General features: G+C 35.7%; 1 protein-coding gene across 1 annotated transcript in view; it reads left to right on the top strand.

Moving 5' to 3' along the window:
* Positions 1-22,207, top strand: part of MSRB3 (methionine sulfoxide reductase B3) — a 164,704-nt gene that overhangs the window by 38,041 nt on the left and 104,456 nt on the right. The window contains exons 2-3 of the mRNA XM_060165534.1: positions 11,680-11,788; positions 13,413-13,490. Of these exons, the coding sequence (XP_060021517.1) occupies positions 11,680-11,788; positions 13,413-13,490 (187 nt within the window). The remainder of the gene's footprint in view (positions 1-11,679; positions 11,789-13,412; positions 13,491-22,207) is intronic.

The raw sequence follows: 22,207 nt of genomic DNA, 5'->3' as shown, positions 1-22,207 counted from the left end.
ATCTAAACATGTTCACAGTAATTTACCTGACAGATCATAGAAGGATTTATTAAAACGAGCCATCTTTTGCTCTTAACAAACACGTGTTTAATGAAGGAGTGGAACGTGAATGAGAGTTCACAAAGAGTCGCTAATATTGAGGCTAAATACTTGATGAATATTCATTGTCAGTCTTTTCTAGCTTATAGCTTCATCCCAAACATTTTATTTAGAGACTGAATTTCTTATGGCCGCTTTTGCTAGATACATTTTAATTTAAAATGCTTTGAATAGATTTTACCGAGATGCAGTGGCAAATTATCTCTAATTATTTTTGTGTCTTTGCATTTGAAATCAACCATCTGAAAATTTAAAATCCCCATTTTATTTATTTTAATTACCTCGTTTTTCTCTCTTTTTTACATTTAGTATATTTGCTCTTGTATTAGTCACTTAAAAATGCATGTTATAAAAATATAACATGGGGACTTCCCTGGGGGTCCAGTGGTTAAGACTCCATGCTTCCACTGTAGGGGGTGCAGGTTCAATCCCTGGTCGGAAAACTAAGATCCTGTATGCTGTGTGCACAGCCAAAATACATGTGTGTGTGTGTATGTATATATACATATATATATATGTATATATATATATACACACACACACACACACACATACCATGTGATGACAAAGATATCCGTTATTTAGGTGATTTTTAAGAGCTACACATTTATAGAATTTAAATTTACTCAGTTACTACTATGGTAAGCATTTCCTTCAACACTAGATATATTTATTGTATTCAACCACGTAATTGCAAGTGAAGAATGGACTGGTAATCTAACTCGCTAGATTACTTAAATTTTAAGCAAGCAAAGATAATCTAAAATTCTATAGCTATAGTTTTTAAGATTTTGTTTTGTTACAGAAATGCATGTTCGCTTACAGAATATGCTCTTCGTGGCATATTCCGTTTTGATTAATAGTTTAATATTTCTTGTGCAAATTTTAAATAACATCACAGCAAGTTTCAGAGCTTGCTGTCCTGTTACTGGTATTGATGAAGAAAGAGACTGGAAGCATAATCTGCATTTACTAGTTTGTTTTTACCACCAACTTGCTTTCTGGCCCCAGAATCTGTTTTGTACCTTTTATTCCTATTCCTCATCTGTAAACTTAGAATGAAATACACTCTTGTCAAATCGTTCACAGATAGATATTACCCTCAAGTGTTAACATTATCTGACATTTCCCAGAAATTTATTCTGTGCAACTTTAATCCCTGTCTGTAAGGGAGAATAAACTGGAAAAATATAAAAAGTCAGGGGTGGAACATCAAATAAGTCTGGGAATGCTGATAGGTTTGATCATCAAAATCTATTTCTATTACAGGAAAACCCTTGGTTCCTGCAAAGTGAGCTACAGAAAGGTAGAGATTTTTTTGTCTGTTTAGTTGACTACTCCGTCTTAGCAACTAGAATTATGTCTATCACATAATAGGTGTTCAATAAGTATTCGTTGAATGAATGAATGGTGATGAACAAGTAGCAGCATCTTATGTATCAGAATAATGCCACGTAGTAAGTAATGTGATCTCTGTTCTTAAGGAATGCACATTCTGAGAAAGATGGCCACTCTGGGTCCAAATTTTGTTATCTATAGAATGGAGGGAGTTACATACTTCGTGTTTTTATGATTCTATTTACACATTTCCTCCCTTGCTTTACTATTGGAGGAAGGAGTAGAAGAAGTAAGAAGCATCGTGCTTCTTTCTGCCCAGAATGGCTGACTAGCTTCTTGGATTAGGATTTGAAGTAATGACAGTCCTCCTGGAGGATATTGAAGGAACGCGTAGATGTAATTATAATTAGCAGGAGGTAGCAGGAGGGGAGGATGGTGGTGTAGGGGTGAGAACAGGCTGTGGGCACATGGGTTAGTGAAAGATGGGCATGTTAATGTACAACAAAGCATTGGTTCAAGAGAGAAATATATTGAATGAGAGAATTAAATGAGGAAAGCTGCAAACGAGGAGCTTGCTCTCATTAACCAGGTGTGTGACCAGGTCACATAACTTCTTTGAGGCTTGGTTTCCTCATGAGGGCTTTGGACTAGAAGATCATCAGTTCCCAAAGTATGAACACTCATTCTACTAATACCCTGTAAAACTGATCCCGTCATCAAATGGAGAAACTTTGCATACTACCATGTTTTATAAATTCTAAGATGAGCTGTTTTTACATTTCATCATCTTGGTAATGAGGATGCAGCTTAAAAATTATTTTGATAAGAAAGTATTGTGTCATGGTTTGATTGACAACTCTTTTTTACTTTTCTGGTGGAGCATAAAATAATGGTGCGTCAAAATACCACATGTTCAATAATGCACATCAGCATAAGAAAGTCTGTAAGAAGTCTTTATTAGGGAACCCATGTAACCTAGATTTTCCTGATCTGGTTTGACTATAGAAACTTCTCCTCAACCCTCAAGAGGAACTACTTGTGAACATTGTTTTCAGAGCCAGTGTTTCACAGGATATGTTTTGGGGAATGCTGGATTAGGTAATCTCATAGTCTTAAATCCAGAGAATTAATGGAAAATTAGTCATAATAAAATATTTGAAAGTGGAACTCTAGAGAGGTAATAAAGGATTCAGAGTAGTAATAAAGAAAAAAATTTAATCCATCATTTATTTTTTTAAATTTCACTGGTTTATTAAGCAAATATTACTGTTGCAGTTTTTAAACTAAATTCTAAGAAACATAGCCAGAGCCATCATTTAGAAAACATCTTTTAGGAAGAAAATTTAAATAGTAATAATTAAAATGGAGAGTTGAATAAATATTTAAATACAACATACGCTTATTTAGGGCTTACTCTTCTTAGGGCACAGTGTGAGGTGCTGGGGATGCAAAGATGACCGAAATTATCCCCCAGTCCCTCAAGGATATATTGAATAATTCAGAAGTCTTATGCCTTTTCTTTAGTTATCTGGCTGATAAAGAAAGCTGTACATTTTTTGAATTTTTTTTTCTCCAGAATCTCTTAGATTTTCTGGAATGTATAGCTAGACTCAGATTTAGCTGTCCACTGAGTGGCAATTGCAGACGTATTTTCTGCCCATCGAGCTTAGTTAATTTAGATTTTAAATTGGATTTGGGTGATAATGTAATTTTAGAAATTTACAAAGCTGAGCTCTTAGACAACATAAGTTTTATTTTCTTTCTAACAAAAGCATACTTGATGTTACATGGAAATAAAATTCTGCATGGTAATCTAAGAGGGGGCTCCTTTCCTTCCTTTTTGTGGGTGGTTACCTCTCATCTCCTCAGTCTGTGCTCCCAAGGCGGTGAGGGAGGATGGGAGAGAGAACTATTTTTTGCAAGTCTTTTTGATTGCATGTGAAATGTAGAATGGAAATGAGCCTGTCTGTTTTTAAATTTTTTTTTTCTGTACTGGCTATGATGTTCTAGTGAAGACCCATACTGGAAAAAAAATTAAAAACAGGGAACTCTAACTTCATCAGACATTTCACATGCAATCAGATAGACTTGAAGTTAAGTAACTTTCTCTTCCACTGTTGTCACTTGATGATGGCAGTGCCTTTAAAACTTCTCTTTTTACTCATATGCTTTGCAAGTAAGAAAATGCTTTTTTGGATCAAGACATGTTTTAAATATTTCCCTAAACTCTAGTCTTTATGGTCCACATTAATACAAAAGTCGTTGCTCTTGTATTTGCATTACATTTTGAAGTACTGATGAGTACTCTTTAGTTTTATTTGCTACCCTTAGAGAATGCTGATAAAATGACTATCACGCCTGTATTCAACAATTAAAAAATTTGTAACCCACAAGTAAAAGAAATGTAAAATGTGGTTTCTGTCTTACAGAGTTCATTCAGATGAGTGTATCATCGGATGAATGTAGTGGTAAAGCTCTCTGTTGTCACCTCTCAAGAAAATCATGCAGCCTTACAGATTACTTAATATCAAAGGCTAGAATTTAAAATCATATTAATAGACTTTAGATACTGTGGCAAATACATTTACTCCCATTGACTTACAGTGAGAAAACATTGGCATATTTCCCCTTTAATTTTAAAACTCCCTTATTTCTCAGCTGCCCAATTTTCCCTCTTCCAAATCAGAATCTACATTTTACCTTGGCTATTTTGCTTTGTTAAATTAGCTAATCCCACTTACACGAAAGACTCTTTGATTACCACCTTGACATTGTTCATATTTGACCACACTACATCTATCAGCTTGTCTGGATGGAGTTCTCTCCCCTATTTGAATCTTCTCTGGCCCTGTGACCCTGTAGATGCTGTTTCTGCAAATAATGTGAGTTTTCCGTATCCCAATTATAATTGGACCTAGTCAATGTAGGTGGGCAAAGTTTAAGAGTGTTAATGTCTTCTTTGTTAACTCTCTTTACACAAAACTTTGCATATATTTTTAGTATAAGACTGCACATTGTATTGATTGTTTTTCTTATCTTTTCTGCTACGGTATGTGCTCCCCTAAGGCAGAAACCTTGACTTATTCATTTTTAACTTTCCAGTACACATCACAGTTCTTAATTCACTGTAGATGTTTAATAAATAGTTGTAGAAGGTATGAATTAATATTAGGCTCAACAGTTTATGTCTTCAAAGAATTTATAATCTGGGAAAATAAAGCAGAAACAACTGACGACATTTGAGAATAATTGCAATATATTATATTAGCTCATGTAAATAGTACCCTGCAGGGTAAATACACTAGTACTAAGGATATTCAGATGGAAGATCAGAGTAGGGGTGAATTTATCAGGATATGTAGACTTGGAAGGAAAATTTCCTTGAAAATATTTTCTTAGTTTATCTATTCAAACCTTCAGTATGGAAACCAGAAGGCCAATTTTATCATTCAACTATGCACCACTAAACCATATGGTCTTGTTTAATTCTAGAAGTTTAAAATGGTGTGTTGCCGTGGCATGCTTATACGTCCATTAATGTTAATTAGAACTCTGTGCATGCATCAATAGAATATAACTGAAACTGCTCTGTAGAACTGTCTTATATGAAGTAATAGAAAAACAGCAAGAAGGCATTAAATGTGATTATTACTATGAGAAATAAAGATACGATTTTTCTCACATATAGAAAGGAAAACAAATCCTTACCTTAAAAAGAAACAATTGTCTGCTTTCTGATTCCTAAGATCTAGAGTTTTTGTTTTTCTTTTGTGTTATATTTAGGACTTAGAGGACAGATGAAATTAAACTGAACCTAAATGTAAAAATCAAGAATGTTTTTAAAAAATGGAAACTAAGTTGAGGTACTAATTTTATACTTTCTTTAGTTATGGATGTTCCCTGCTACCACCTGAAGCGGAGAGTTACTGAACTATCTCCGAAGGGTAAAAACATTGTTTGGCCAAAGGATTTTGCTCTCTAGGCCTATCAAAAATTCATCACCAAAGAATGTCTGTTGAGTATCTTACACATGGCTCCAGGTTGGGAATGATGATCTATAGTCTGAAAGGGATGACATTAAATACATAGAGCAAATTAGCAGAGACCGCATGTCTAATTCTGTGTTCAACGTCCAGCCAAGCACTCTCTGAGAGCTATTTTGAGTACACCACTTGGCTTAAAGGATTTCACTTGGAAGGAAGGAAGGTAATGCCAGACAATGTCTGTACCAAGATATGCAATTGTAAATTTCCAGATGTAAAAGCATATTCTTTTTTTGTTGTTTACCTACTCCATTCATATTCAGGTTTTAGTATTTGCGTTGCAATTACTTGTCTCCATCTCTACCACTGGAGTATGAACTTTTCCGTGTATTCATCTCTTGCATTGGCCATTTCCACTGGGTGTTCAGAAAGCTCTCCTTTCTGATAGCAGCATAGTCAACTTCCTCTCCTCCTTAAGGCAGGGCGGTGCTCAAAAGTCACCTCCCTGAGTCTTACCTTGACCACTCTATTTAAGGTTACAGCCCTTACTTCTAGCAATCCCAGTCTTCTTTGCCCTGCTCAGTTTTGCTTTTTTTCCATCCTGTATACTTAACACCTTCTAAGAGGCTATATAGTTTTCTTACTTATTTTCACTGTGTTTTATCTGTCTTCCCCTACCCCTGCTGGAATGGGAGCTCCATGAATGTAGGATCTTTATTTCGTTCACAGATATATCTTAAGTACTTAGAATAATGCCAGCGTATAGTAGGTGCTCAGTAAGTAATATTGAATGAACGAATGAGTATTTTTTAGTACAGTGCCTGGCACTCTGTAAACACTCAACATTTTTGATGACTTAAAAAACCAGTAAGAAAAATGTCAGATCAGTGGTCCTCAAAGAAAGTCCTACAGCCCTAGTTGCATGGAAACCAGAGGACTGAAGCCAGAGTGGCATGGCATCTTAGATTGTATGTTAATCTCAGGAATGTTTTTCCTGTATAGGTCTACGTTGAAAGAAAAAATCAGAAAAATTGAGCATGCTTCTACAAGCATGGAGCTTTTCTTTCTTGTGCTTTGCATTTTTTTCTTAAAGCCTTTATTAAATTACTAGAGTGCAAAACAAAACACAAGAGAAAAATGGTTCATGGCATATAATTTTATATTCTATTATAAAAATGGACTAGATTTGGTTTTTATAAATGCCCACTTATTTAGAAATTCCTAACACTGCTACATCTGGGATAAAAGTTTCTTTAATTTCCCAGTATGACAGACTAATAACCAACTGAAAATTATAATTTATAGTGAAAATTAAAATACACCATTTTTAAATATAGTAGCAAGATATTTCAACATGAACTTTACTGTTTTAACCTAGTTAATTCAAAGCAAAACAAGATAGTCTTATCTCTTATTCACTTATTATTTTGGGAAGATATTTAATAGTTTCATTTTTTCTGATCCTAGGACCAAAATTAAAGTTATGGGATCTTTGGATTTTGTTTTGTTTTGCTTTTTCGCACTGAAATATAAGATTTATGACTTAAAAGTGCTCTAAGATTTAGTTAACAGATTTGATTTACTTCTAAACAGGACTTTAAAAAGCCTTTCAACGTTTTATAGACTTTGTGAGAATCCCGTTTGAACCTTGTCACTGACCCTATGCTGAAGGAATGAACACAGAGAATACAGACATTGGCTAATAGACAAATGTTTTTACTTTTCTGGATGTACTGTAGTGATTATTACTTTTCTCTCTTATTATCTTAAGTTGTTAGTGATAGTTTTCAAGCTGAAAGTTATTGCATAATTTAAGAAGAAAGAAGAAATTTGTAGCATAATTTTTCCATGGGCATTGCAGTCAGATAGCCTGGGATTTGAGTCAGTATATCTATTTGCTGTTTGTCCTTAGTAAGTTATGTTATAACCTCTCTGAGCCTCAGTTTCTGTATCTGTAAAATGGGTGTGACATTTACCTCCTAGAATTATTGAGAGGATTAAATGTAGTTACGTGAAAGTGCCTAGAAATGTGCCTGGCACGTAGTAGGCACTCAAATTTTAATTTTCTTCTCTTCTTTCAATTCTCATTTTAATCATTTTTAAAGATAACTTGTGAGGAAAATACTGTTCTAAGAGAATTATTATGGAAAAATAATTACCAATAAAATACTGCAGCACACTGAAATACCTGATCTGGTTACCTTTTAAAATACAGTTTTAACTTCAGAATTCACTGTAATCAAAATGATAATATAATACTGCATTTGTTTAGACAGTGTTTGTTAAGTGCTAATTGCTATGATCCTTATAGCAGACCTCTGAGGGTGGTAGCACATAGAGAGACCCATTTGTCTAAGGTCACGTGACTAGGAAGGAGGCAAGGCAGAAAGTGAACTCTAATTCAAGACAATACTGGCTTTGAGGCAACAATATGGAACAAGCTTTGATATAAAAAGAGACTTTGGGCATATTTTAGCAAATAAATGCCCTTGGATAGGGTTCAAGGTGGGTCTGATATATACCAAAGTTACTCTGTATGGAATGGTGTTATGATTAGATACCAAAGTGGCAATATTACCCTCTCAAATATGCTTTGTGTTGCATGTGTATACACATATGCTCACTTGTGGCTTCGAAGTACTCTATTAACCATTTAAATAAAGGAAAAAATCTTTCCCTAACATACTTCTAAGCCAATTTAGGGGTCATTGAACAGATGTCATATAATACTAATGTTAAATTACCCTGTATAATAAGAAAATTACAGTACCTAAGTGAAGATAGTAAAGGGAAACCATCCAATGAATTATTCTAGAATTTCAAAATGAAATGATTTCTTTGAAATTAACAGTGGCACCACATGACTTTAGAAAAGTGAGTCTGATAGGGAAAAGGGAAATTAGAGACAAAAGTGAAGCCTTTCTGTGTTTATATATGCCAGCTTTTGGTTATGATGCTAGGAGAGCTAATGTAATAGTACAGCTTTCAATTGTCCAGGAAGTGTATTATTATTAAACTATGTGGCAAGAAATTTATTAAAATCTGACTAACTTTTCATTGTTTAGTATTAAATCACAATGGTTGTTTCTAGTCCACATATACTTCCTTTTGCTATTAGGTACACTTTAAAAGCCTAATTATTTTGAGAACATAGTATGACCAAAGAATAAAAATGTACAAAGTTTGACAACTTTAAATAAACACTAGCATTTCTCAAAGAACAAACCTCACTTACAGTTAGGAAACAATATTTATATTTAAGGTTGAAAAGCCAGGATGTAGGAAAATTTTGCTAATTTGGAAGATGACCTTTAAGTGCACCAAACCCAAATAATTTGTAGGCTATGACATAGGGCACATTCCTACAAAATTTGTGTGAATACTGCTTTAGTGGTTCTTGAAAGACAAACAAAGAAAGCTGGAATGAAATCTTTATCCCCCTTACAAATAAGACGGAGACTAACAAAAGAGTACAGCAGCACTCTTTCAAAGCTTGCCATTAAAACGAGGTCTCTGTAGCACAGCTAATGAGATGGTTCATAGTAGAAAACAATCTGTTTTTAAGAATGTTTAGATCAAAAGTAATTTCTAATCTATGAAATAAAGTTTTTTCAATACCCTTCATTCACCAGTGAAGCTTTTATGTTTGTCTTATTTACTTCAATCAGATGTTTTCAATTTTACCTTTTTTCCTTGTACAAATCCTTGACATGGTTCGTCAATACTGACCAACAGTTTTATTCTTTTTCTTCAGAAAAGAGAGATTTTTGAGAGAGGGAGAATGAAAAAGAGAGAAACATCTTTGCCTAAACGATTTGCAAGCATCTGTGCTTTAAGCTACTTTTTATGAACACTCCTTAGTAAATGACTCAAGGTAAAAAAGCAGAAAAGCATCCAATGTTAGGAAATTGCAATCCAATACCATGTAATTTAAACCTGCAGTTGCTTCTCTTGTACTAAATGACATACAGATGGGTAGCTTAGTTCTCTCAACTTTGGGAACACAATTGGCCTTTTTGTATGAATGAACGTATATTAACAAAAATATTTTAGACAGAATTGTTTAATTCTAATTGTATAGATTTTAATTATCTATGCCATTGGAAAGAATAATTTTAACCAAGTTATTTTGTCATGTTAGATTTACAATTAATGAATTTTGGGGGATAAAATCCACAAAGATACAACCCTTTCAACATACAAAGCAATAAAAACAAAAAGTTACTTTTTAAGACGTCTATAGCAAATTGAGCAGAGACTCACCTATCACAGCCAGTTCTTCATTCAAGTTGTGGAGAGGCTTGTTCTGACAGGACAAACATTTCTCAGGGAATCATTTCTATCTCTTAGAAAATATTAAAAGTGTAAGTAGTAGGTATTTGCATAAAGCCTAGTGTAATATGGGGTTCAGTGAGATGAGAGACCAACATGCCATTAGTGTGATTTGCCAGCTGTTCCTGTGGATCTTTTCAGGCCAGAGCAGGGCCAACATCCTTTGTGGAAGGTCAGAAGAGGCGCTATTTGACAACCCACAGGCCTACTCAAAGGTGTGTTTTGCTGTTCGGCTCTGGTTTGCTCTTTTGCTGCCTCCATATTTTCTCATAGAGAATCAACCACTCTATCTTGGTGGCCCTGATTCTGGAAGCTGATATCCTTCTTCAATCCCACAATCAGAGTCAGTGGTTAGCTAAGTTTCTCCTGTTTTAATTTCAGTGATCTCGTATACTATGACATTAGGTGCCTTAAAAGTAAAAGAAGTAGAAAGCATTTCTATTCCTAAATCATATTTCTTTTATGTTTCAAAACAAATTGAGTTTAATATTTGGGGAACTAAGCAAGCTTTCTTTCAGTAATTTCGTAACATGGTAGGAAATTTTTGCATGTGGTGACATCTGCGTGCCTCTTTCGCACTGTGATGGAAAAGCAAAGAAAAGCAATTGTACTGCAGTGAGTAAGGGTTGCCGTGTCTGGAGTTATTGATCATCCCGTGGTACTCATGGGGGATTGGTTCCTGACCCCCTGCAGATACCAAAATCTGAGGATGCTCAGGGCCCTTATATAAAATGGCGTAGTATTTACATATAACCTATGCACATCCTCCCTTATACTTTAAATCATCTCTAGATTACTTATAATACCTAACACAATGTAAATGCTATGTAAATAGTTGCCTTAGCATGGCAAATTCAAGGTTTGCTTTTTGGAACTTTCTGGAATTTGGGGGGGGGAATATTTTCCATCGTGTTTGGTTGAATCCATAGATGTGGAATCTGTGGATACAGAGGGCCGACTGTATTTCTTTTCAGTCATTTGTTCAGGTAAGACAAAATACCCCATATAAGCGGGTATTGTCTGGACATTTTATTGCGGTCTGTATAAGTTGAAGTAAAAGCTAACATTGTTATTAGAATCTAATTAAAATTATTTTACCATTCAAATATATTTAGCCAGTGAAGTCTTTCTAAGTATACTTTATAAAAAGAAAAATGTAGGTCTCTAAATAAAATCACATTCACTTTTGCTTTTCTTTGTCTTTCCTCCCTCCCTATTTTTCTCACTCTTTCTTTGGAACTTCTTGAATCTGCATTAGTGTAAATGCCTTCTCCTGCAGTCTATTAAATGTTTCTTGCTGCCCGTTTAAGCGCGGTAAGATACAGTCTTGCAAGAGATATTTGTTTTTAAGGACTCTTCAGAACCTAGTGAAGCCTCTGACAGAATCACAGAGAATTCCTAGCTGTGGAAAGATACATCTTTAGGGTTCAGTAAACAAATAGGATAGTATTTAAATCACCCAGGTTGGAAATTGAATGAGGAAGGTTTTGGGCTATTCTACTAAAACGAATGGAGAGTTATTGTTTAATATAATATGCCCATCCTCTTATATATACAGCATAAATGCTTATAAATAGAGTTATGCTTTTTGAATTCATTTGGAAAAAAAGAAATTCAAGGTACTGGGAGACGTAAAGGATGTATTCCCACCTCGTGAATGTTCAATGGGTTTTTACTGTTGCCTGCCAGCAGCTTTGGCTATAGCACATTGTCAGTGCTCCAGTGGAATCACCTGAATCTTGAGTACCATTCTTTTTAAACTGAGAGAAATAGCCAGCTGCAGTTCAGGTAAGTTTGTCTAGTGTGTTAGGGACTGACCTGGTCATTGACAAGTGACTGCAGAAGCTGTGCTGTGATGGCCAGCCAAAGCAGTTATTTAGGATTCAAGCTAAAAGTCCTCCTTCTCCCACATCCTCTCTCTTTCCAGGGTCATGTAGGGATAAAAAGAGCTGTAAGGTGGTCTTTTCCCAGCAGGAACTGAGGAAGCGGCTGACACCCCAGCAGTACCATGTCACTCAGGAGAAAGGGACCGAAAGGTAAGGCGAGCTTACGAAAACGCCATTAAGCAAGAGCTAGTTTTCTTCATCCTCCTTATCCCCCCGCCCCACCTTTGAATCCTCTTCCTTGCCACTTAATTTAAAGGATTCTATACTTATTTGCTAAAGTCTACAAATTAGTATCCTTGAAAAGGTTGAAAATGGTATTGCTTAGATTAAGACTAAGTTTTATTTATTCTTTCCCCCATTTAATGAACACTCTATCTTTTGTAAAGTCACAAGGCTTTTGTTAAGGGCCTGTTTCTAGTTTACTACAAAATGTGTGGAAGTAATAGCGATTTAGGTACATTTTTTGGGAAGACATCAGAGTAAGCAAAACCATGAGGGACATGGCACTTTGCCAGGATACTGAAAATTTGAAGGTGGCCATTGTAAGTATAGACGTTTTGGCTGCAAAAAGAAGGTAGCATAATTTAGTTTCTTTCTACCCCACTCCAATTTCTTTTTGAAGCACATGTGGAGAAAGTATTTATTGGCTCATTTGTGGTTGGAATGTCAAAAATTTTCAATAACTGCCCTCACATGGCTTGGGTCCTTGGAAGTTTGCCCTAAGTCCCGAAAAAAGAGTTTGTTCACTTCCAAGACTGTTTGTAGTGAATAAAGTCTCTCTCAGCTGATTCCAGCTCAAAGGTAACTTGCCAAAGTCCAACCATTTTGTTGTCTAATTTATACCATGGAGCTTGGCATAAGGCTGTAACTTACCTCTGATCCAAATTTATTAATGATGTAACTTCTTGTTTTCATTCATGAACTGAAAGAGCTCTTTACCACACGTGGGGTCTTTGTTAATAGGCAACACTGTCTTCCTGTCACAGTATATACTGTTTACTGAATTCACCAAATGCTGAATCTCTGACAACGTACACCTTTACTGCACAATGAGTTAGCGATGGACTTCGGTCTTGGTCCAAGTCATCTACCCGTCCTGTTGTGTACATGACTAGCAAAATGATTTAATGCACACAAACAACTAGAGATTAGGTCATTCTTAAAAATTCTGTTTATAAAAAAATTGGACCTCATAAAGAGGGTGAAAGGATAATAAAAACAAGCTGCAGAGCACAGACTTTTTGTTGGGCTAGCACAGCTGATTTGTATTAGCTGAATGACCTCCTAGCCTTTAAGATTGTTAACTTAGAAAAATATTCCCTTAAAGCTGCAATATTCCTTTTCAAACCAAAAAATAAGACTCCTTCCACTGGAAGTGTTGGACCCTTCTGCATTTTCTGGTATATACTCTTGGACACTGTAGAGTAGCAGAAATCTTATGTAATAATGTTTTTTTTCTGTGAATCTGTACTACAGGCTTCTTTTTTTTTTTAATAGGAAAAAAAGTTTTCTAAGCATTACATAACTAGATGGCCTGATTTTTTAAAAAATTTAACCCACACTAGTTTGGAGTTGTTATATGCACATTTTATTATACAGATTTGAAATGTATTAGTAATGTTCAGATTTCCATATGTTTGGTCTGTTCTCATTTTAGGACAAAAAGCCCTTGAAAGTTTTCTTAGAAAAATGTATTCTAAGCAAATAAGTTCTATAAGAAATAATGCTAACTTGTTTAATTAAATTTTTTTATGCTCTGTTTATTGTGTATCAGTGCCTTCGAAGGAGAATATACACATCACAAAGATCCTGGAATATATAAATGTGTTGTTTGTGGAACTCCATTGTTCAAGTAAGTATGTTAAAAACCTATGGATATGGACAAATCACAGATGGCAACAAACTTGGTATTGTCTGTTCACATTACAATCTTTCCATTACTAAATTTTCTTTTTTCTAATTTTTCTATTTCCCCCCCCCCCACCAAAACAAAAGTAATTATTGACTTTGACGATAAACTACCAGTTTGATAGACTGGCTGATTTCTCATTGTTTGGATCTTTAAAATACCTAACGTTAACTTGTTCATCTTAGTAACCATGGTGCTTAGCAGAGCTATAAAAGAGATTTTGGTGAACGTAGAAATGTCTATGTATTTATTGATTTTTCTGTCATCGAGTGATGGCCCTAAATTTATTTATTTGACCATGATGGAAGTTCTCTGTGTGCGTCTTTCAGATTGAATAGTATCCACCAAGTTGATTATTCATACTTGAGGAATGAAGGGCAATAGCTGTATTGAAAATAAAGTGGGAAATATAATAGATATTTGTGCATATATAAGTAAATTACATACTCTGAGTTTTGCATTAATCCAGAATCTTTGTTTGAAAGATCCCAATAGTTTACTATAAAACAGGCCAGTACATAGACTTTTTCAACAGAATAGTTAATTCAGACAGTGTATTCTGGAGCTTATGGATCTTAATCAAGAAAGAAAGCTCTTTACTAAAAATTTATTTATGTAGGTGGAGAAAATCCTAGAAGCCCTGTACTTCCCATAGGGATGCTGATTTGGGGGAATAAAAAGAAAGAAACCTTAATTGAGAGTAAATGTCATTTATTTAAAACAGAATTACAGACTTCTTAGGGGAAATGAACAAACAAGAATCTGATATATGTAGCAAGTAAAACATACTTAACATCTCTCCACAAATGTTTCCTTTTGAAAACACTAGCATTTACAGATTTCCCAGAAATAACAGGAAACAGTAGTTTCCTTGAAAAAAAAATTTTTTAAGTTTAAAACCTTTCTTAACTTGCATAAACCTTATTGCACATTAGTGTTGGTTGAGAATCTGTTCTGAATTCTTACGTATTTATTCTTTCTGTTAAAAAAACCAGCCCTTCAAATTGTCACCCATTTCCTCTCAGAAAACACACGTCTTTATATTTCAACACCTTTAGTTTGTGTCATAATAGTTGATATAACACTTAAGATAGTTGCTGAGCCATGTTAAACTTGTTAATATCCCAAATGGTAAAAATTGGCCACATCTCCTTTGCTTTTTGTTTAAGATTCTTCATTTCTTTCCCTATTATGTGATTCAGTAAAGTAGTGGATCTAAGGAAAACTTACTGTTTTAAATAAGAAACAGAACCACTGTAAATGAAGGATTTAACCCATGTGACATCTTGAGTCACAAATAGTAAAAGCAAGACCCTTATGCAAACATAGGTGCTGCTGGGGTTCAGGATTTCATATTTGATGTGATATTGACTCTAAAGGAAACTTTAGCATTCTTGTAAGGAAAGCTTTTGTTTTCTAAGTTTTTAAGGAATATAGTTTAATATTTTTTATTCTATATTTAAAAAAAAAAAGTGTGCTTCTCCATACTTGGTTTCTTGTCATTTCTAGGGGGAACAGTATCCCTGCTTTGGCCTTAATTGTAGAATACAGTATTCTTTGTCCTGGTGCCACTTTCTTCGTACTGGAGAACTTGTACCCTGGGTGGCCACAGGGCATGGGGCCACAGGGCATGGACAGTTTTGAGGGAAGCAATTTTCTGGTCCTCAACCGCTATACAATATACTTTCCTGAAACTGCTGTCTGTGTCTGAGAGAGTCTGTAGTCGGCCACCTCTTCCTTCCAATCTCCTCTGTCATAGTCACCCTTCTCCCACTTCACAAAAGATATCATACCTTCCACCCATCCCAAATATTACTATGACTTGTTGTCACAGGATAAAATCTTGAAGGCATCAAGCAAAAGGACAGTTCAGGAAGGCATTACTTCTGAAGGAGAGACCCATGAAAGCAAGGCCAAAAAAAAAAAAAAAAACTGAGAAATATTGAACTGGTAAAAAAGTATTTGAAACAGTATTTCATCTTGGAAAGGCTCAGTCTGCCTGCCAGCTGTCTGCTTATCTGTCTCTCCATCTGTTGTCCGTCTATCCATTTTCTACCAGTCTTAAGTGAGATGTGTGTCATGAAAACATGTATCAACATATTTATTCAAAATTTTTAAATGAAAGTCTTTGTGTGTGTGTGTACAGGAAATAAGTCTGATTTACTTGATAGACAGGACGGTGAGGACTGCCTTTGCAAATTAGGTTATATGGTGGACTTCTCCCGTTCATTAACTGATCTAGATATGTCACTCTAAGATTTTGACAGAAATATATTTTAAGCATGTCTATATACAGAACACCAGGTAATTTATCTTTTTTCAATTATTTAAATTTTTGATAAGAAATTTTAGCTGTCACTTTAAAATGTATGAGGAAGGGTGTATCAGTCAGCACCCAGTATGGATACAGAAGCCACACAGTAATTTGAACAGGAAAGTTTAATGTAGAGAATTACTGTGTGTGACAGAGGATTATGGTGATGAGGGATTGGCTAGTAAGAAGTAAATAGAAATTCTAAAGAATACAAAGATAGCAAATATAGGAAGCTATCGTGGACCCTAGGGCTGAGATAGAGCCCAAGGAAGAGCTTTCCCTGCAACCCGCCCCCCGCCCAGCCTTTCTGGGGCTGATGGCACAGGAGTCACTGGGGCCATGATGTTGTAAATTTCTGGAAATCTGCCTTCTGGACTTTGCTAGAAACCTCCCCTCTGGGGTGCTGGGGAAAGCTCTTTGCTGGGAAGTGTCTCCCTGGGAGTGCTCCACTACAAAACTACCTGAGGGAAGTGCTAGGGGAGGCTGCTGGCCACCAGGTGCTGCTCACTCCTGTGCCCTGAAGGCTGCACCTCGCTCCAGAGAAGCCAGGAGCCTGTCACCTGAGAAGCAGTGAAAAGGGCTGGGGGCTGGAGAGGCTGCGCAGGCTAAGGAGTTGGGTGCTGGGGAAGCCGCCCACGTTGCAAGGGCCTGCAAATAGAGAATCTGTATGCACTGCGTGAGCCAGATGCTAGAAAAGCCACGGGCTCTGCAGGAGCCTGTTGAGAAAGCATACTGAAACCAGGAAGGAAGAACCTCTTTCTCCTGCAATCCTTCTCCTGTGCCCTCTACTGACAAGGTTTAATATCATGTTAGCTGACAAAGAAAAAAATATTTAATGGTCCCAGATCCATTTTAGCAGAGCAGGCAAGGAAGATGGATTTAGAGGTGAGAGGCAATAAATAAATTGGTAACTGGCACAGAGTCTCTCTGTTTTGTTTTCAAAATTCTTTTATGGGTTCGTGAGCAAAAGTTTGAAAACCACTCAGTAGTCTAGTGTATTAATGGCGGCACTATCAGACACCCTCTGGAGATAGCTGGTTTTGTACTTTGAACACAAAGTGTAGGAAACAATTGAGGTGCGTGTGTGTGTGTGTGTGTGTGTGTGTGAGTGTGAATGAGAAAGTGTGTGGAGTGTTTCTTTGTTAGAGAGGAGGGAGTGAGGTGGAAAAGACTACATAGAGGAACAATGTGAGAAATAACAGTGGGAGGGAAACAGATAAGAAATAAAAAGAAATAAGAAGGAAGTGCTGAGTTTAAAAATGCCCATCATTAGCGCTATGAAAAGGTTTTCCCAACTGCTATTTCTGTTATCTTATTGACACTCTGTGTGTGTGTGTGCATGCGTGCAGCATTCACATATATGTATAATTCTCATCATTTACTTGACTGATATATATATGTATATATAATACTTCCTTACAAAAAAGACCATTCAAACTTGTACTCTACCCTAAATACACTCCCTCTCAACAATATACTGCTTTTTTACTGCTTACCAAGTACAAGAACCTTATTCACAGGCTGCTTTATAAACCAAATGTGTAATTTATTCCATGGTTCACATTTTCTTTACATTCACAAATTCTACCAAGCTAGTTTATTTCTCATGTAATACTACTGACTTTCAGTTAGTAAATTAACTGACAGAAGTAAGAATGTTCTCTCCTCTGGTTATTTGAACTTCTAAACTTTCATGAAATGAATTTGTTGAACATCAGATAAACCAGAAAAGTCATTGGTGAAACAATTTAATTCAGTAAGTATTTTTGACATCTTGTACTTTGCTCTGGCTGACCCTTTGCCAGGTGTTGTGAAACAAAATAAACTTATGAACTATTTTTTTCCTTAAGGTGCTTATAGTTTTGTTGGGGTGATAAGAAAAACACAATAAACAGTTACAAAGTGTGGAAAAATAACATTAAAGTCTATCTGAATATGACTGTTTGATATGCTTTCATAAGTAATAGGAATGTATATGACTGCATCAAAGTAGGGCCTGTTTTCATGGAGGAGAGGAGAACACACTTTACCAGGCAGAGAATATCTGATAGAGAATGCCATATGAGACGAGGAATTAGAGATAGGATCAAAACTGGATTTTTCAAGGACATAATTATGAGACTGGTCCAATAGGAGTGGGGAGGTAAGGTATGTTGGGAGGAATGGAGAAATGGCTGGAGGGTTAAAAAGGACCAAATAAGGAAGCCCTGGGATCCCAGAGAAGACACTTAAGTTTCTGCTTGAAATTCTTTAAGCCTTGGCATCCTTTCCTCCAGGAAGCCCTATCTGAAACTTCCGGGTTGAACTCTAGTGTCCTTCATCTCTGTTCCCGTAGCACCTTGTATGCACTTCCATCATTGCATTTTCTGCTGTGTTCTATAATTATCTGTTTATGTGCCTGTTTGTCCACTAGCAAGTAAACTCCACAATTGCAAGGCCATGCCTTAGTCGTATTTATACCTCTAGTCCCTGGCATGTAATAATCACTAAATATTTGTTTGTTGATCAGATGCATGTCTGAACTTTGTGAGACAGGTTGTGGAGAGACTTTGAATAAGACAAAAGCATGATGAAAATGGGAATTAAGCTGTAACAGTTCACAAGATAGATTTCTGGAGCTGAAAAGAGAAGGAAATAGGGCTTTTACAGCTTCAGTGGGAACTTTTTTCCTTGTTAGCTGATAAACCTCAATGTTATCCATGTGTGATCAGCTCCTGATAATTTTAAGACTTTCAAGAACCACATAGGATCGTTTTTATTTTCTATACATTTACTAATAAGGCCTTGCACTGAATTAATAGCTCATTTTACACAGGTTCACTAATGAGGGTGATGATAATAATAATGGTAATAATAATAATAATCAAGAGCTAATACTTACATAGCACTTACCTCTTGCCAGGCATGGTTCTAAGTGCTTTATATATATGAACTCCTTTAATCTTCACAACAACACATTTTATAGATGAAGAAACTGAGAGGATAATTGCCTTGTGAAAAACAGACAGTATACAGATGGATTTAAAATGGCAATAGTCAAACTTTTAGGAAAGAATAAAGTTAAATAATTATAAGAAAATAAAATTTTAATATTTTGTTTTGGTCACTCGAATCTGGTTATTTTACTCAGCATAATTGGAACAAATGGAACACACAGACACACAGACACACACACCTCAATTCCTTAAAAAATTTGCCTTTGTCATAGTAAATATTTAAGTTGACAATTGAAGACCATTCCAGTCTAGGGAGGGCTGAACCAAAAGTAAATAGATCCATCATGGTAGATCATTAAGAAGAACTCAGCTCCAGGCTGGTTGTTATCCTTGGGGAAGTCCCTTGGAATCCTGACAGGAAGATGTAGCCAGTATTCAGGAAACCATCAGGCCATCTGCAAAGTAGGGCAGCAGCTGGATTCATGGGCTGGATTCTGGTTATTAAAATTGGAATGTCACTTTATTTTCACTATTAACCCCCCATTACATTTTCTCAAGTAGCTGTGTTCCAAATTTTTACCACTTTTTTTTTGAATTCTCTCCCTACTTTTCTGAGAAAATTGAGGCCACCTGACATGAGCTATCTTAAATGTCTTTCCTTCTACCTTGAAATTTCTTTGTATCTTCATTTTTATCAAACAATCAAAACAAGCACAGGCTAAAAGCAACTGGTGGAACCAGTTGAATATTAGCCCAGATGTGTGACCTCAAATTCATCACCTATAAAATGGGGAAAATAAAACCAAACAGGTGTAAGAACTAAATGCAGAAAAATGCCTAGTATATGGCAGGTATTCAACAATGTTAAGTTCAAGTGGGCCTGACCAAGTTTGGGGAACGTATCATACTATCACAACAGCCTAAGAAGCTCCTTATAATGTGAGAAAGTGCAGCCTTTACTAGAGAGAGTCTGACTGTTAACAGTAGATGTTAGTGTGATGAGTCACTGCTCCAGCTGTGTTGCTACATTTCAAATGGGACTCTGCTGCAAAACTATTAACACATGCTGCATTTCACATGCGCCTCCTGTGCAGTTTTATTCCAGGCTACTAGAAAATTTAAGCCCTTTTTCAGCTCTTTAAGAACATAAGCCCTTTCACTGAAGAAATTCCAGTTCAATGCCACACACAATTTACTCAACTATACTGTTCCATTTACCACTAAAGGAGACTTTCAACATAAGCTTTTCCCCTTCTGGTATAGTGGGTTTTGTTTTGTTTTGTTTTGTTTGTGTGTGTGTGTGTGTGTGTGTGTGTGTGTTGGAGGTGGGCAGATGTGAAAGCAGGGAGGGTGAGGAGAAGGGGGAGGGAGAGATGGAGTTTTCCATCCTTACTTTCTATTCAAATCCTATTTTTCCAACCCTTTCCCTATCCATATGATAGTTACTCATAAACCATTCCAGTCACTATGGAATTCTACTAGGGAGAGTAACATGAACTTAACTTCAAGTTTTCTTTTTATGGAACACTAGCTGGAAATTGCTCATAATTCTAGCAAATGTTTCTTAACCTTTAACAAAGTACATTTAACTTGAATTTAAAAGAGCTGAATTGCCCTTCACCTCATTTTAAATCCATAAAAAAGTAAGCTTTCCAGTATAATGAAACCATTATGAAATGAACTAGATTTCTGAATAGTGACTTAAGCTTTTGTTGTATCTAAATAACTCATATATTATTTTGAAGAGTGTACAAAATTGACTTCTCTCATTCTATTGACCTTCCTGTCTTGTCCCCACATACAGTGATTTATAGGAAAAGAATCTGTAACGTAGGGAGGTACATTTCTGTCTTCATTTCATCTGAAAGCTCAGGGCGAGACAACAGCTAGATTGAAAGAAAAGTACTTCCTGGAGCTACTGGCAAAGATAGGGAGCGAAAAACATTGTTAGTGCCTGACTCATTAAACCATCAGAGAAAAGAAAAAAAAGAAAAACATAAATAGTATAAAAACATGGCATAAAATAAAGGAAGCTACAACTCCATTTTGAGAAACTGGAAAACTATAGTAAGGCATGATTCAAAGTTTAACAGTATGCAAAGATAATTATAACTGCATTTCCCTAAATAAAAACTATATACCCACATATAGAAAAATTGAAGCAATAACTACACATAAAATCCCTGGATAGTTGAAACTGGGTATATGAGTATTTGTATATATATATGTGTGTGTTTTGGGGGAAGAAAAGTGGGGACAGAGCAATCTTGCCTTGTATTTCCTAAACTACAATCCTAGTTCTTTAGTTAATTTTTCAGATGTAGAAAGAAATAACTTAGATTTTTCTTAGTGAATTAGAATGGATAGAATAAATTAGGAAACAAAATAGGCAAATTTTTTTAAAATATAATTCATGTAAATTTATCTTGTTTGTATAAACATGCATCAGAAAATCAATGAACATGTTATTCAAGTTCACAGACTTTGAAATTATTTAAAGACAGCTTATAAAAAATAATGTACAAGTTTTATCCTGTACTTCTGAGGCAGTCCACAAAGCTGCTCTTCTTATAAATGAATAATACTTTTTTCGAAACATGGTCATCAATGCAATAAGAATTGCATAAATTTTCACTCAGAGACATGTCTTCAATGGGTTTTATACATGGATAAGTGACCTAACACATTACATTATCAAAGAAAAGTGCAGAAGCCATCCAGAGTACCAAGTGGAAATAAAGTTTTGTAAAGTTCCAGCATGGACTTGCTGTATAACCATAAGCAAGTTACTTAAACATTCCATCTCATTTTTCTCATCTGTAAAATGGTGAGAATAACATCAACCTTTTCTAGCTCATAGCATTACTGTACCAAATGAAATAATCACACTAAGATGCTATTAAAGATATAAAGAACAAACAGCTCATACAGCTTAATACAAAAAGAAAACAAACAACCCAATAAAAAAATGGGCATAAGATCTAGACATTTCTCCAAAGAAGACATACAGACGTCCAACAGGCACATGAAAAGATGCTCAATATCATTAATTATTAGAGAAACGCAAATCAAAACTTCAATGAGGTATCACCTCACACCTGTCAGAATGGCCATCGTCATAAAATCTACGAACAATAAATGCTGGAGAGGGTGTGGAGAAAAGGGAACCCTCCTACACTGCTGGTGGGAATGTAAATTGGCGCAACCACTATGGAAAACAGTATGGAGGTTCCTCAAAAAACTAATAATAGAGTTACCGCATAATCCTGCTATCCCACTCCTGGGCATATATCTGGACAGAACTATAATTAGAAAAGATACATGCACCCCAATGTTCACAGAAACACTATTTATGATAGCCAAGACATGGAAGCAACCTAAATGTCCACTGAGAGATGAATGGATAAAGA

This window comes from Lagenorhynchus albirostris, chromosome 11 (genome assembly GCF_949774975.1).
Source record: "Lagenorhynchus albirostris chromosome 11, mLagAlb1.1, whole genome shotgun sequence".
Lineage (NCBI taxonomy): Eukaryota > Metazoa > Chordata > Mammalia > Artiodactyla > Delphinidae > Lagenorhynchus > Lagenorhynchus albirostris.
This window is presented reverse-complemented; position numbering and strand designations above follow the sequence as displayed.